The 16,956-nt window shown below is 46.3% G+C and overlaps 1 protein-coding gene across 1 annotated transcript in view; it reads left to right on the top strand.

Annotated features, from left to right (window-relative positions):
* The window catches only part of LOC311120731 (serine/threonine-protein kinase WNK1-like), a gene marked incomplete at its 5' end in the record, with an annotated part of 84,040 nt that overhangs the window by 5,185 nt on the left and 61,899 nt on the right, over nucleotides 1-16,956 (top strand). Inside the window, 3 exons of the mRNA XM_084195309.1 lie at nucleotides 504-682; nucleotides 7,400-7,620; nucleotides 9,574-9,731. Coding sequence (XP_084051435.1) covers nucleotides 504-682; nucleotides 7,400-7,620; nucleotides 9,574-9,731 — 558 coding nt within the window. The remainder of the gene's footprint in view (nucleotides 1-503; nucleotides 683-7,399; nucleotides 7,621-9,573; nucleotides 9,732-16,956) is intronic.

Here is a 16,956-nt window from a genome sequence, read left to right as displayed (position 1 = left end):
GCATATATGGTTTATGGTGCTGGCCAGCACTGAACTGGTATTCCCATTAAGTTAGAGGGACACAGGCTGTTAAAATAGGACAACATTGTTAGAGAGGAGAGAAGTATGTAGGTTAGCTGGCTAGTCTGTTTGTTTTCTTGGGATTGTTTTTGTTTTCTCAGTTATTCCTGTGTGGTTCATGGCTTGACTAGGCAGGGTTACTGTAAAACACTGTCTTTGACAACTGCTGATGTAAAAAGGGCTTTATGGACACTTGATTGAGTGATTGGTTTATTGATTGATTGGGTCCCGTTGTATACTTTAGGCTAGGTTAAAGGTACCCCAGCGTGTGTGTGTGTGTGTGTGTGTGTGTGTGTGTGTGTGTGTGTGTATAGAGGTGCACCACAGTGTGTGAAAGTGATACTGATTAGTGTCCCCTCTGTAAAGCATTATGTGACAAGACAACTGGAAATGGAATGTGTAATCTATTGATTGATAGATTTTTCTCCTGGTCTCTCCTACAGGATCGTAAGCTGTCTAAGACGGAGCGTCAGAGGTTCAAGGAGGAGGCTGAGATGTTGAAGGGTCTCCAGCACCATAACATTGTACGCTTCTACGACTCCTGGGAGTCTCCCTCCAAAGGAAAGAACTCCAAGTGCATCGTGCTGGTCACAGAGCTCATGACATCAGGCACCCTCAAAACGTTAGTAGTACTGACAAGCTTGTACGATTTTATGCACACACACACACACACACACACACACACTAAACATTTTGGGGAACATCCACCTCTCCAGTCGTCAACATCTGCCATCTCACCCCCCCTACTGTTGTTCTCTGCCACCAACAGAGATATGAAAATGTCAAAGGAAATCTCTTCATGTTATTTTTCCTTTTAGTTAACCTTTTCCTTGTTCCATAACCTTCATATAATGCGCAGCCGCATCTGCTAGTCAAATAGGGCTTTCTGAGTGTTCCATAATAAGCCCTTCACAGCTCTGTGTGAGCCCTGAGAGCGGAGTGCTACCTCTTAACAGGGTGCTATTGTGTTGTGTCGCACCATGCCCAGGACGCATGTCCATCTGCCTACCACCCTGCTGCTAGCTAGTCTACACTCTGTCTGGCACACTAGAGACACACACACGCACACACACACGCACGCACGCACACACACAGTCACACGCACACAGTCACACGCACACAGTCACACACACACAGTCACACACACACAGTCACTCTCTCACACACACACACACAGTCACACATTACAAAACCCCTGACAATGGAGAGAGAACAGAACCGGACAGGGCAGCAGGCCAGTCAGGGTTAGGGACCGGCCCAGTGTTCTCTGTGGTTACAATAAAACCTGAATGTAGAGCAGATAGCTACAGTAGGAATGGGCAATGGACAGCATGCCACCCACCACCCCACCTTCCATGGGACTGATGCATTGTGGGAGAGCTGCCCACCTGCCAGCTGCTGCTGATGCAGATTCCTCACATTCTTGATAGAGAGGGAGGGGGATAGACTGAGGTAGAGATACAGTGAGGGGGAAGGGGGAGACAGACAGTGAGACAGAGAAAGCGAGGATGGAGAGAGACAGACAGGCATTCAGACAAAGACAAAAGGAGAGGGCGTCAGTGTTTCTGCCTGTCCTGTCGGCCGTGGTGTGGTACAGTACTGACCATGTGGTACTAGTCTGTCTGGGCCCACAACAGGACAGACGGAGCAGCTCAGGACTCTGGACCAGACCAGCAGCTCCCTCCTGTGGAAGAGTCAGTGTGCTGTGTCCCAAACTACTGTACCTTCACTATGGGGACTGTAACACTGTCATGGCCTAGATTATCCACTTCCTGTAACACTGTCATGGCCTAGATTATCCACTTCCTGTAACACTGTCATGGCCTAGATCATCCACTTCCTGTAACACTGTCATGGCCTAGATTATCCACTTCCTGTAACACTGTCATGGCCTAGATTATCCACTTCCTGTAACACTGTCATGGCCTAGATTATCCACTTCCTGAAACACTGTCTCTGTTATGGAAGCAAGACTTGTATATGGCTATGAATTAAATGTGTGTGGGGGAAAAACAGAAACTATCTTTAAAGCTGAAGGAAGAAAAATATTAACTGTTGGAAGAAGATGGAAGGAAAAGTCCCAGTTGAGGATTGTGTGGATATTCTTCTCCATGTGGTGCAGTATATTGCCCCTGGACTTGGTTTCCTTGGCAGCATCTTGCATACAGCCCTCTCTCCTAACAGCCGTACAGGCCTGGGCCAAGACCAGGGACACATACATACTACAGTACCAGGAGCTGTGCCATACCCTCAGGAGGGCCAGAGCCAGGCACATGGCTGGGTAGGGCGGCAGGCTGGTTGAGCTCACGCCAGCCTGGTCTGGTCTGGTCCACATGGTTATCATCATCACCCACACAGCTGTGTGGGGGGGGTTCAACATGGGAGCCTAAGCCCAGTGCAGAAAGACAAACAGTGACACATGTCTGGCACTGTAGCACTCAGGGTACTGACCCAGATACACACATGTAGTCTAAATACAGGTGCACGTATACCCACCAGGGATTTGAGGCGGCAGGTAGCTTAGTGGTTTAGAGCGTTGTGCCAGTAACCGAAAGGTCGCTGGTTCTAATACCCTAGCCGACTAGGTCAAAAATCTGTCGATGTGCCCTTGAGCAAGGCACTTAACCCTAATTGCTCCTGTAAGTCGCTCTGGATAAGAGCGTCTGCTAAATGACTAATTATTATTATAATTATTATTTGTCTGCCATTGAAATCCTTGGGCGGGCCGCCAAAGCGTTTCTTCGGGCCTCCTAAGTCAAACAGTGTTTTTAGCAATACATTGTTTTCAGAAATGTTTTCAGTGTAGACTTAAACAACTAAAACCAGATACAGTATAAAGTATTTAGAAAAGATAATATACCTATATGTATATACAAAATAAAAGCTAGACCGTTGTGGAGAATTGAATTCTCAAAACAATGGATTTAGCAGTATTGATCGATGTTTGAGCAGCAAAATACCGCATTAGCCATGGCAAAATGCAGGGAACTGAAGGAAATTGGCTTAGAAATGCAGAAATGTCTCTACACCGCCAAGATGGGGGGGCCTCTAAAATTGTAATCTAAAATTCAGCTGCGCCCTCGTCCATTGACACACCCCCTGCCACGCCCACCACCTAAGCCCATTTTTTTATCCTGAAAACACCCTGCGCGTGCACACACACGTGCACACATACACACACGTGCACACATACACACACGTGCACACACACATCTTCACAGACCTGCTACATACGTACCCGGTGTGCTACACTTTCGCAGTTACGGAAATTGTCACGGAATGACAACTTTCTTAGTTACCCCAGACCCATCCACAAACAAAGAGTGGGAGAGAGAAGGAGGAGGGAAAGAAAGAGGAGAGAATGGAAAGGGAGAGGCAGAGCAGGTATCAAGAGGCCTCTCTGTGAATCTTTGTTGTCTGTTGGATGTTGACCGCGTCTTTGGGCTCTGTCACACTGGCTTACCTACCTTGGAACCAGCCTCACACCTCAATCAGCTCCTGGACTTCCATCATAGCAGCCTTACCTCCTCGCTTGTCCTATACCGCATAGCACACACACACACACACACACACACACACACACACACACACACACACACACACACGTACGTACAATAACTTACCTATCAACACACCCCTCTCTCTCAGAGCTGGGACAATCCCAGACTAGACTCTATTAACTCAACACTGTAATGCTGTTTGTGTAGGCTTTATGCTCCAGTGGTGCCTTCATCACTCATTTCAGGAATTATTGGACAATTTCTCTTCTCATTAATTGTTATATTTGGACCATTTTTAGAAGCTTTTCTCATTAGATGCTTTAAGACAAATTTTCCATGAATAGGTGTTGAATGAAGGTTCTGAGACAGTAGCGTCCAAAGTGTTTCCAGAGCTCGCCTGTCAACAGCGAAGTCATTGACAGAACACATCCGTACAAACAAGCATCATTTTAGCGGAAGGAATAACAGTCTTATCTGATTTTCACAAGGCAAAGGGTGTGTTCCAAATGGCACCCTATTCCTGTTATATAGGGCACTGCTGGGCCCTGTTCAAAAGTAGTGCACTATAAAGGCAATAGGATGCCATTTGGAACTCAGGCCAGAAACTGGTCAGGCCAGAAAAGGTGTTTACAAAGTTAAGCAATGTGCCCCTGGAGTTTAACAAACATATAATCCTTTGTGTGTGCGCTAGGTGTGTGTTTCTGTGTTTGTGTTCCCTTTTGTGTTTCATTGTTTGTGTATGTCCACCCATCAAGCCTGCGGTGTAGAGAGAGAGAGCAAATGAGAGAGCAATAGAATGCCAGTATTGGTCCCTCCTGAGGAGGCACCGTGTAATGATGGGTACTACCCATCTCTTCCTGCTTCTCCCCTGCTGCTGCTCTTCCTCCTCCTCCTCCTGCTTCTCCCCCTGCTGCTGCTCTTCCTCCTCCTCCTGCTTCTCCCCCTGCTGCTGCTCTTCCTCCTCCTCCTGCTTCTCCCCCTGCTGCTGCTCCTCCTCCTCCTCCTGCTTCTGCCGCTGCTCTTCTTCCTCCTCCTGCTTCTCCCCCTGCTGCTCCTCCTCCTCCTCCTGCTTCTCCCCCTGCTGCTGCTCTTCCTCCTCCTGCTTCTCCCCCTGCTAATCCTCCTCCTGCTTCTCCACCCTGCTGCTCCTCCTCCTGCTTCTCCCCCTGCTGCTGCTGCTCCTCTTCCTCCTCCTCCTGCTTCTCCCCCTGCTGCTGCTCCTCCTCTTCCTCCTGCTTCTCCCCCTGCTGCTGCTCTTCCTCCTCCTCCTGCTTCTCCCCCTGCTACTCCTCCTCCTGCTTCTCCACCCTGCTGCTGCTCTTCTTCCTCCTGCTTCTCCCCCTGCTGCTGCTCTTCCTCCTCCTCCTGCTTCTCCCCCTACTGCTCCTCCTCCTGCTTCTGCCGCTCCTCTTCCTCCTCCTCCCGCTGTTGTTCCTCCTCCTCCTCCTGCTTAGTAGATTGTTGTAATGAGGCTTACTGGACTAAATCCCAATCCATGGCAAGGCTCCAAATGATTTTATTATGCCCCGCCAGGGGCAGGGCAGGGCAGGGCTGGGCAGGCTAATCTAATGAAAGTGTAGAGGGGAGTAGGGAGAAGGAGATGCTTCCCTATCCTGTCACATGATGCTGAAAGAGCCAGTGTGAATCCCTATTGTACTGGGTAGACAACCATATCTGTTCAACACGACACATTTCTGAATCATGTAACGTTGCACCCTCCTGAACAGTACCTTGAATAGCCAACCATCACCACACCTCTCAGTGAAATACAAACCCCATGATGCAATGCAACCATGATACTGGCCAATATGGACAATATGGTGTTTAATAGTCTCCATCTGTGGGCTGTGTTCTCTACCAACTCATTTTAATCAACCTGTCACAGCCTGGCCTGTATTTTAGTCCGTGTAGCTGAGTTTTTTTACTATCTAGCAATAGTAGCACCTGTCAACAGCTTTTCTCAGTTTGGATCATGGACGTTTCTGTTGTTGTGGAACAGTAGCTTGAATTGGAGCTCTGTGTATAATTTGGCACATTGACAGAAATGTTGTCCGATGTGCATTGTCCCTGTCAAATAAATGTTATAAAAATGGCATGTGCTCGTCCAGTGTGAGTGATTTGAACACTGGAAGATGTTTAACCGAAACCTAACAATCGGAACACTCAAATAATAACCTATACTGGTCTTCTGTCTCCTGGTACTATGCTCATAGGTCAAAACCGTTTCCTTGTCCCCTTTAGCTCATAACCTGCTACTTTATAAGGATTTATTAGAATGGGGTTAATCTCTTCCATGGGCATTGGGCAGATTACCCAGTCTGGGTTTTGGTAAATGTTGAATATTTAGGCCCTGCTGTTACCCCCGACAGGGGGAGAGAGGGTTGGAGGGAAGGAGAGAGGGAGGCTTAGGAAGAAGTGAAGGCCACTAATGCAATGTTGGACATGCTCTAACACACTCCAAATACTATATACTGAACAAAAATATAAACGCAACATGCAACAATTTCAACGATTTTACTGAGTTACAGTTCATATAAGGAAATCAGTCAATTGAAATAAATTCATTAGGCCCTAATCTATGGATTTCACATGACTGTGCAGGGGCGCAGCCATAGGTGGGCCTGGGAGGGCATAGTCCCACCCACTTGGGAGCCAGACCCACCCATTGGGGAGCCAGGCCCAGCCAATCAGAATTAGTTTTTCCCCATAAAAGAGCTTTATTACAGACAGAAATACTCCTCAGTTTCATCAGCTGTCCGGTTGGCTGGTCTCAGACGAATCCCGCAGGTGAAGAAGCCGGACGTGGAGGTCCTGGGCTGGCGTGGTTACACGTGTTTTGAGGCTGGTTAGACGTACTGCCAAATTCTCTAAAACGACGTTGGAGTCGGCTTATGGTAGAGAAATTAACATTAAATTATCTGGCAACAGCTCTAGTGGACATTCCTGCAGTCAGCATGCCAATTGCACGCTCCCTCAAAACTTGTGGCATTGTGTTGTGTGACAAAACTGCACGTTAGTGGCCTTTTATTGTCCCCAGCACAAGGTGCATCTGTGTAATGATCATGCTGTTTAATCAGCTTCTTGATATGCCACACCTATCAGGTGGATGGATTATCTTGGCAAATGAGAAATGCTCACTAACAGAGATGTAAACACATTTGTGCACACAATTGGAGATAAATAAGCTTTTTGTGCATATGGAAAATTTCTGGGATCTTTTATTTTAGCTCAAACATGGGACCAACACTTTTTACATGTTGTGTTTTATATTTTTGTTCAGGATAATATTATTTTTGGGCTCCCATTACAACAACTGAAAGGTTTTGTTATCTCCTCTGATATATCCAGATTAATATGTACATCAAGCCAGTGATCACTGTCCCGTGTAGCTCAGTTGGTAGAGCATGGCGGTTGCAACGCCAGGGTTGTGGGTTCGATTCCCACGGGGGACTAGTATGAAAAATGTATGCACTCACTACTGTAAGTTGCTCTGGATAAGAGCGTCTACTAAATGACTAAAATGTAAAATCACTCATCGTCATCGATGGGTTGATAATCATTAATCACCTATATCAAAACAATACTTGATAGAAATGTGCTACACCTCATCTCACCACTGTTTTTGTTATTGTAAAAGCGAATTTGTTCTCAACGCTTTACCTTGCGTTTATAATGACAGTAACTTTTACTGGCTAAATGAACGTTTAAATGATGTTTCAGGAATCTGAAGCAGTTCAAAGCGATGAAGATGATAAATCAGCTATTTCATATAAAACCAAAACAACACTTGTTAGAAACGTACCACAGTCTCATCACGGTTTGTTCTTAATGTGTTCTAGGTATCTGAAGCGGTTCAAAGTGATGAAGATCAAGGTTCTGCGTAGCTGGTGTCGTCAGATCCTGAAGGGGCTCCACTTCCTCCACACCCGGACCCCTCCCATCATCCACAGGGACCTGAAGTGTGACAACATCTTCATCACCGGTCCCACTGGTTCCGTCAAGATAGGAGACCTGGGATTGGCTACGCTCAAACGGGCCTCCTTCGCCAAGAGTGTCATAGGTACGACCCCAAAGGCTGATTTACTGACCTCTTACCTTCCATCCCAACACCTGTGTCAAAGCCAGACCCCTTCCCTCGTCCCTTCCGACCTCCCCACAGATGGTTGAATTTAAAATATATTTCAGTTTAAATCGACACCTTCTGGAATGGAATGTGAGGGTTTCGGGTGGATGGGATAGGGCGGAGTAGGAAGAACGGGATAAAAGTAAAATATATTTTAAATTCACTTTTTTTAAAGTGTCGAAGATGCCAACCACTGTTTGTCGTGAGCCGACCACAGGTTTTCAGTGCCAGGCTCTCCCTGACCGCAGCACTCCGTGGGCCTCCAGTTTCCTCCAGAGCTGGTTGTGTTTGACTGATCTCAGGGTGAAACTGGGGAGCCACCCCGGCTCTGCTGTGCCAGCCAGTTCATGTTTTAACAAGGGGAAAACACCTTTTGGTCTCTGTTCCCCCATCTGAAAACAATCAGTTACGTGAGAAAAAAGCTAATTGAAATTCATATTATGCAGGTGAAAGCACTCTAACTTTCCATAAACTGTGGTGTGTTGGAGCTTGTAAATTGCCCTAATGACAGCAGGTCTTTAGCCACATCGTGAAATCCCACAAATGTTGACAATAAACGTGGGTTTTCCCTCTTTTGGGGTAAAACATTTTCTCTTTGGGTTTGGGTGGAGACCTGTGGTCTGTTTACTTTAAGACTGATTTAAAGTCTAAGATACACATGCTGACAATGATAATGAATGTGTCTGAAATGGCACCCTATTCACTATATAGTGCACTACTTTTGAACAGGACCCATAGGGCTCTGGTCAAAAGTAGTGCACTATATAGGGAATAGGGTGCCATTTCGGATGCACCCAATGTAATATCTCTCTAAAACGTTTTCCTCGTTGGTTTTGTGTTCTCCCCACTCAGCGTTTTAAGATCACCTGATCCGACCATTATATCTGCTCATCTAGCTTTTTTCCCCCTTAATCAACCCTTTTTTCTTTTTTGTTTATCTATGCTCTTGAGTATTTAAAACATGTAGGCTCTCCCTCATTCTGCAGTACTGGATAATAATATAATATGTACTGCAGTCACAGTAAGTGGTTCTGGTAAGTGAAAATCAACATTTAAATCAACATTTCAAAAATTCTAAATAATCGTTTTTCTGTGTAAGACCTTTGCTTTACACCAGTGTCACAAGGTGCACAGAACAGGGCTGTTTAGTTCAGTCAATAGCTATGGGATAGGCTTATCTCGGGGCCTAACCAATCTACTCTAACCTTTGCTTCCAACAGGTCAACTAACAGGTAAGTGACACTAAGACATGTATCCTGTTTCTGTGAGAAAGGTGAGGTTTTGACACAAGTTAGTTCCATAGCTATGTTGATAACCACACCAGTAGGACAAATGTAGTCATAAAGGCCCTCGATTGGCCATTTCAGACTCATCTGTTACAAAGCTATCCAATCAGGCGTTTGTGTCTGGATGGGGAGGGGATTGAACGTACATTTACTTGTCTGGCTAACAGCCTGTCGTCCTCTCAACCCCTCTCCTGTTTGAGTCTTCTCTGACCAGACTACAGCTCTCAATTGCTTGATTACAAGGTACCAACACAAGGGCCTATCAGCATGTTCTGTGCACCTGTCCCCCCTTCTCTCTTAGCCCCAATAAAAGGCCTTACAGAGAAGAACTTGTGCTTGTTTCACTTCTGACTAAACTGAAGCCAGCTTCCCCCTTCTCTTTTTTTATTTTTTTATTTTCTCTTTATTTTGCTCCCCCCATTCCCCCTCTCCGCTCTCTCTCCTGTCTCTCTCCTCGCAGGTGGTACGCCGGCGGCCTGTCCCGTGGCTTCGTCCTTTCCTACTCCTCTCTTCTCTGGCCCTCCTGGGTGAGTTAGGCCAGAGGAGACACAGCAGTGTGAGGCACAGAGAGTTCTGAACCCGTTCCGTTTTGATCCGTTTCAAGGTACCCCAGAGTTCATGGCCCCTGAGATGTATGAGGAGAAGTATGACGAGTCAGTGGATGTGTATGCCTTTGGGATGTGCATGCTGGAGATGGCCACCTCAGAGTACCCCTACTCAGAGTGCCAGAACGCTGCACAGATCTACCGCCGAGTCACCAGCGTAAGTGTCCTCCTTGGTCCAGCCCCTCCCCCCTCCATCCTCTCTGTCTCCCCTTCTGAATGTCTCTGCCAATTACACTCTGTCTTTCTTCTTCTATCCTTCCTCTCTTCCTCACCTCTTTTCCACCCTCTCAAGTTTTCTTCTCTTCAGTCTCTCTCTCTCTCTCTCTCTCTCTCTCTGTCTCTCTCGCTCTCTCTGTCTCTCTCGCTCTCTGTCTCTCTCGCTCTCTTTCTTTCTCTGTCTCTCTTTCTTTCTCTGTCTCTCTTTCTTTCTCTGTCTCTCTTTCTGTCTCTCTCTGTCTCTCTCTGTCTCTCTCTGTCTCTGTTTCTCTCTCTGTCTCTCTCTCTCATTCCCCTGGGCTGCAGTCAGTCAGTCTCACATATACTAGGCCTGTATGGTTTGTTCTTTATGAGCTCAGTCCATCATAAAGCTGATGTTTGATCACTGGGGAGGAGGACTCTCCCTGGGGGCCGAGAGGTTACCAACATACACACCCTCCTTGCTTTGTGCCGCCAGGCATATAATTTACGATGTTGAGATTGGGAAACATTAGCCTCCGCAGTTTCGCAATGACTTACACCCGTCAGATGTCTGCCATAGCTGTTGAACTTGGACTCTGACACTGAAGGAGGTTTTTTTTGTTTATTTTTGTGCTCAGATGGTCTAGCTTTGATATGGTCAGATTTTTACAAGGTTTCAACTGTCAAAACTACTAATGGTATTAATAACTAATAATGATGTTGTGTGTCTGTAATATGATCATCTGTTGCTAGTCTGGTTGCCAGGGAAAGAGCGCTTCACTCCGCTACAGGAACCAGGCCTGTATTCACATGGCATTTTATTTGTTGTCTTTGAGATGTTTCCAATAGGTCCCTATGTGCTGATCTGGCACGTTGCTGATTTGTTACACGTATAGATCCGGAGACCTAGCTGACCCAATTAGTATTACTATTACCAAGCACTGAGAACGAGGAAGGCCTTCCTGAGTGCAGAGAGGACATTTGAGTCTTCTTGTTATTCCCCATCGTCAGTGGCTGTGCAACGAGGCATGGCCCTCCTGTGCTAACCTGTTCCCAGATCTGTTGGTGCCGTCTCGCCAACTCCTATGGTCATTGACTGCACAAACAGATGTGGGACCAGGCTAGTCCTGTGCTTGCTGCCTCTCCTCTGTATAACCCCTCCTTAGGTCCCTTCACCACCCCACCTCTCTTCAGCTCATCTGTTAACTGATGACCTTTCATTTTTCTATTTTCTCGTTCCTCTAATTGGGTTGTTTACTCTCCTCTCCTCTCCTGGGAAAATAGAAGCAGTCATGAGCTCTGTCTGGTTTAGTTGGAGCCGTGGCCACAGTCATATGATGCTACTGCTATAGATGGATGGAGAGGGAGGCATTCTGGCTGTCCCAAATGGCACCCTATTTCCTATATACAGTAGTGCACTACTTTTGACCAGGGCCCATGGCTCAGTGAGGGATTCTGTGAAGGGGTTGTTTTGTGGTCACCAGTAGGGGGAGATGGTGGGTCTACTGTGCTGTGGTATGTTGTCATTTTGAGAGAAGTAGAGGGGAAACCTGTCTGCATTCCATGCTTCCTCGGCTACTTCTGTAGATTACAGACTGTTCTGTGATTTGTCCAGACAGCCTTTTCTGAGCTCAAATGTCTGAATTCCTCAGTCAACCAGTAAAGCCAGTATAGGTAGGCTAACCTCCACACTGGGGAAATCATTCTGCAGGAAGAGCAATCCTGAAATACTCTAAATACCATGGAGGTTTTGTTTTACGTTGTTCTCTTCCGAATCACATTTGTTCAAGGCTGGTTGAGATATTTATTTCAGTTATTTCCTGTCACTGAGGCTTTTACCTAAAACCTAGGCCTCAGTCGTCCTCAGTGTCAGCCAGTCTCTCTCTGTGTCATGTCCCCTCACAGAGTCCCATACACTCACTGACTCCCCCTCCTCACAGAGTCCCATACGCTCACTGACTCCCCCCTCTTCAGAGTCCCATACGCTCACTGACTCCCCCCTCTTCAGAGTCCCATACGCTCACTGACTCCCCCCTCCTCAGAGTCCCATACGCTCACTGACTCCCCCCTCCTCACTGACTCCCCCCTCCTCACAGGATATCCTGTTCATCCTAAGGGGCCACAGAATCCCAGGGTGAGAGGGAGCGACAGAGGGAGCGACAGAGGGAGCGAGGGAGGGAGGGAGGGAGGGAGAGCGAGAGAGGGATCAAGGGAGAGGGCGGGAGGGAGGAAAAAGGAATGACAGCTCTCACGCTAGCTGTGAATGGCTTACATAATGGCCTGTTGGAAAGAGGACTGTGGAGAGTCGTAGAGAGCAGCTGCAGGATGCAACCTCCTATATTGGTTGGCATTCTAATGGACAGAGGAAGGCAGGAAAACGTTCTCTGAGGGCAGACAGAACTATGTTTTGGGGGCTGCCCTCCCCTTTACACCAGTTCATCTGTAAAGCTTAGATCCCTCCTTACACTCCGGGATGTTTTTTAATCAGCAGGAATCCAGTCGCGCAGACGCCACTCAACACAGCTCTGCAACCAGAAGCAATTTGAGTCTGAGTCTAAGGATGGCCGGGTGGATGGCGGATGTCTTTTTTTAAGCTGAGTGTTACTGCCATGAGATGATCTCATCACGCAGACAGATGTGGCAGTCTATTCTTTCTTCCCTTTGAAAAACTTTCTTCCAGAATGATCTCTTCATTGTAATGTAATGTGTTTACATAGCACCGCTGGTCAACATCAAGCTCCAAGTACTCAAAAGTAATCAGTTTAAGTCTTTCGTGAGCTTTTTAGGAAATCCCAATGTTTTTAAGTACAGGAATTATTATTTCGTAGAACTCTGAGCCCGCCCGCCCAGACAGACAGATGGCTAGTCAGTGAGGAACCATGAACCGTGCTTATTGACCGTCATGGCTGATTGCGGTGGTGGGGTGACCTCAGCTTTAGGGGTCACCACACACGGTTGTCTGGGAGATGTAATCCTGTGTAATGATAATGACAGAGCAGCTTCTCTGGACCCCCCCCCCCAGTCACTGTGACTCTGCATGTCATTCTCCTGTGGGATCAGAGTAGGGATTTGTCATGGGAATACAGGACTATTAATACTTCAACCTTTCTGTTTCTTATATAAGATTTGTATGGATTTTAGCTGCTGGGAACTAACGTAGCCTATGGCATTTCCTTTATGTGCTTAAGAGGAATCAATGTGAGCTGAAGTAAACGAGCGTGGTCAGTTGACCAATTGGGAATCAATCTCCTAACGTCACCTCAGCGATCCATCACATTACTTCTTTCTTTCTTTTGCCTTAGGAAGGTTATGTGGATGCATCATGTTAGGTTGGAAATTGGCTTCATGTGAAGTAATACAGTTAAAAATGACGTCTTTTGACTCTTAGACAGACTGGCTAGAATGACTATGTCAGTGACTGTAGTGTTGCAATGTCTTGTCATGTTACTTTCAGACACACACACTCTCTCTCACACACACACACACACACACTCACACACACACACTCTCTCACACACACACACACACACACACACACACACACACACACACACACACACACACACACACTCACACTCACACAAACCAGACAGTGTCTAGATAACGCTGATGGTATATGATGACCCAGCGTGCTCCCGTCTCTCTCCTGTCTCTCTGTTCTCCCAGCTCTGCAGACTGACGCTTATTGCAGACTGTTACCCTCAGTGACAGTTCCACTGCTTGCGTCCCAAATGCCACCCTAATACCTATATAGTGTACTACTTTTGACCAGGGCCCATATAGGAGAGAGGCTGCCATTTGGGACGTACCCGCTTGCTCCCAGTCCAGTCATTTGTATGTAATGTCCGGGGTATTTTCTTCCCTTTCTTTGTTTGCTGGAGAGATGGACTATTTAAATCTGCCAGACCGGCCGGCCGGATTCTTAAGAGCAATTAAAACATGTACGTTTATGTGAATTCTACTCTGAATTATAAAACGAACACACACTTTGAGAACTGACGTGAACACTCAAATTGTAAAGAGCTGGAAAGTCAACTTAAAGGCCAAGTGCAGACAGAAACGTGATTTTCCTGTGTTTTATATATATTTCCACACTGAGGTTGGAATAATACTGTGACATTTTGAAAATGATGATCATGCCCGTTTTGTGTGAAAGCTGTTTTGAAAAGACTGCCTGAAATTTCTGCATGTTTTGGTGGGATGGAGTTTTGGCCTTCCATGGTGACATCACCATGCGGTAAATTAGTCAATAGACCAATAAGAAAGAGTTCCAAATCTCCCTGCCAATAACAGCACATTTTTTGTTTTCCCCTCCCCACTCAGACCACTCCCAGACAGTCCTAGTAAAATTCTGGCTTGAGAAATTGCCCTTAGCTAAGAAGCTATTTTTGTTTATTTTTGTCAATTTTAATTGAAAACAATCACAGTAAGGTACTTAATTGTTACCCAGAAATTATTTGGTATTGAGATTAAAACTGCTGCATTGGACCTTTTTAAGATCATAATTAATCCTTTTCTCTTTCCACAATGGGGCGAATCAGTGAAAAAACGGATTCACCCCCACATACCTAGCTAGTCCACCCACACCATCCTCACCTCAACTCTCTCCACCCTCCCTCTGCCTCTGGTCCTTTGTAAAACATTTTAAAAGACTGTACCCTTTAATTTCTCTCTCCATTGTTGGCTGTTCTGTGAGGGGGGAAGAAAGGAACCAGCATGGATCCGGCTTAAAGGACCTCTTCACTGTGAGAGTTTCATCTGTAATGAGTTTCTTTTTTTAAATCACCTTGTTATTGGAATTACTGCTTCTCCTTAATTCCATTACCTCTTCCGCCGTCATCCCTAACTTTGTTTGGCCCCAGGAATCTCTAGGAGGGAGGTGTGTGTGTGTGTGTGTGTGTGTGTGTGTGTGTGTGTGTGTGTGTGTGTGTGTAATGTTATATAAAGACAGAGGTTCTAGATTGGAGGGGTGAGGGACGGGGGGGGGGGGGGGGTTGGTAAATACTGAGACAAACCACTGTGTTGGGCACTGTAAAGGACAGAGCCTGCAGTACTAAATGTACCAGGTTACATCAGCTTAGTGAGTCCAACTCTCTGTCTGTCGGACCTGTCGCTCACTTCTCACATCCCGGTAAGTCTCTCTCTTTCAATCTATTTTTCTCTTTCTCTGTCTACTTTTCTCTGGAACTTTTTCTTCTCTACTGTTTTGATAGTTTGCTTTTCTTTCTGATGGGTTTGTGCGTGTGTGTGCAGAGAAGAGACTGGGGTAGGAAGAGGAAGGGTTTGGTTTGTTGAGCTTTTTTTATTTTGTTTGAGTCTGTGTTCCTGGCTCCTATTCCCACCATTGTTTCTGGGTTCAGGTTATCTGGATCAACTTGGTATCAGGAGGATGACTTGCCTTGGGTTCAGGTTATATGGATCAACTTGGTATCAGGAGGATGACTTGCCTTGGGTTCAGGTTATATGGATCAACTTGGTATCAGGAGGATGACTTGCCTTGGGTTCAGGTTATATGGATCAACTTGATATCAGGAGGATGACTTGCCTTGGGTTCAGGTTATCTGGATCAACTTGGTATCAGGAGGATGACTTGCCTTGGGTTCAGGTTATCTGGATCAACTTGGTATCAGGAGGATGACTTGCCTTGGGTTCAGGTTATCTGGATCAACTTGGTATCAGGAGGATGACTTGCCTTGGGTTCAGGTTATCTGGATCAACTTGGTATCAGGAGGATGACTTGCCTTGGGTTCAGGTTATCTGGATCAACTTGGTATCAGGAGGATGACTTGCCTTGGGTTCAGGTTATATGGATCAACTTGGTATCAGGAGGATGACTTGCCTTGGGTTCAGGTTATCTGGTTCAACTTGGTATCAGGAGGATGACTTGCCTTGGGTTCAGGTTATATGGATCAACTTGGTATCAGGAGGATGACTTGCCTTGGGTTCAGGTTATATGGATCAACTTGGTATCAGGAGGATGACTTGCCTTGGGTTCAGGTTATCTGGTTCAACTTGGTATCAGGAGGATGACTTGCCTTGGGTTCAGGTTATATGGATCAACTTGGTATCAGGAGGATGACTTGCCTTGGGTTCAGGTTATCTGGATCAACTTGGTATCAGGAGGATGACTTGCCTTGGGTTCAGGTTATCTGGATCAACTTGGTATCAGGAGGATAACTTGCCTTGGGTTCAGGTTATATGGATCAACTTGGTATCAGGAGGATGACTTGCCTTGGGTTCAGGTTATCTGGATCAACTTGGTATCAGGAGGATGACTTGCCTTGGGTTCAGGTTATATGGATCAACTTGGTATCAGGAGGATGACTTGCCTTGGGTTCAGGTTATCTGGTTCAACTTGGTATCAGGAGGATGACTTGCCTTGGGTTCAGGTTATATGGATCAACTTGATATCAGGAGGATGACTTGCCTTGGGTTCAGGTTATCTGGTTCAACTTGGTATCAGGAGGATGACTTGCCTTGGGTTCAGGTTATCTGGTTCAACTTGGTATCAGGAGGATGACTTGTCTTGGGTTCAGGTTATCTGGATCAACTTGGTATCAGGAGGATGACTTGCCTTGGGTTCAGGTTATCTGGATCAACTTGGTATCAGGAGGATGACTTGCCTTGGGTTCAGGTTATCTGGATCAACTTGGTATCAGGAGGATGACTTGCCTTGGGTTCAGGTTATCTGGATCAACTTGGTATCAGGAGGATGACTTGCCTTGGGTTCTCACTGCCCTGATGTTGGGCTGGACTTATTCATCTCAACAACTGGATCCTCTTGATATGGACTTTATCAAAGTCATGCGCCTCAAGACACTCTTTCAGAACTATTTGTCCTCCCTGATGAGGACCTTTTGTTTAAAGATTGTGTATCTGATAAAATGCTGAATGGTGGAAATACAGTATTTATTTGGCCTGATTTGGATCAAATTAGCTGGTCATCTATTTTCCATAGATGCAGCTTCCATCTACATATTTGTATGGTAGGCTAATGGGGCTCGCATGTTGTGTTGCCACGTATGTTTCTGTGTTGATCCCGTTATGCTTGGGGCCCAGGTTTACTGAAGCGTCTCGAGCCAGACTTGGGCTACATTGGGCTGAGCCAGTGACAGACTTAAACATCTGTCTCAGCTAGAGCTTCAGGCCAGCCACACCACACACTCACTGAGTTAAATCAACACTGCTGGCTACCCTGGCTGTTT

This window comes from Coregonus lavaretus (genome assembly GCF_964263955.1).
Source record: "Coregonus lavaretus genome assembly, contig: HAP1_SCAFFOLD_717, whole genome shotgun sequence".
Taxonomy (NCBI): Eukaryota; Metazoa; Chordata; class Actinopteri; order Salmoniformes; family Salmonidae; genus Coregonus; species Coregonus lavaretus.
This window is presented reverse-complemented; position numbering and strand designations above follow the sequence as displayed.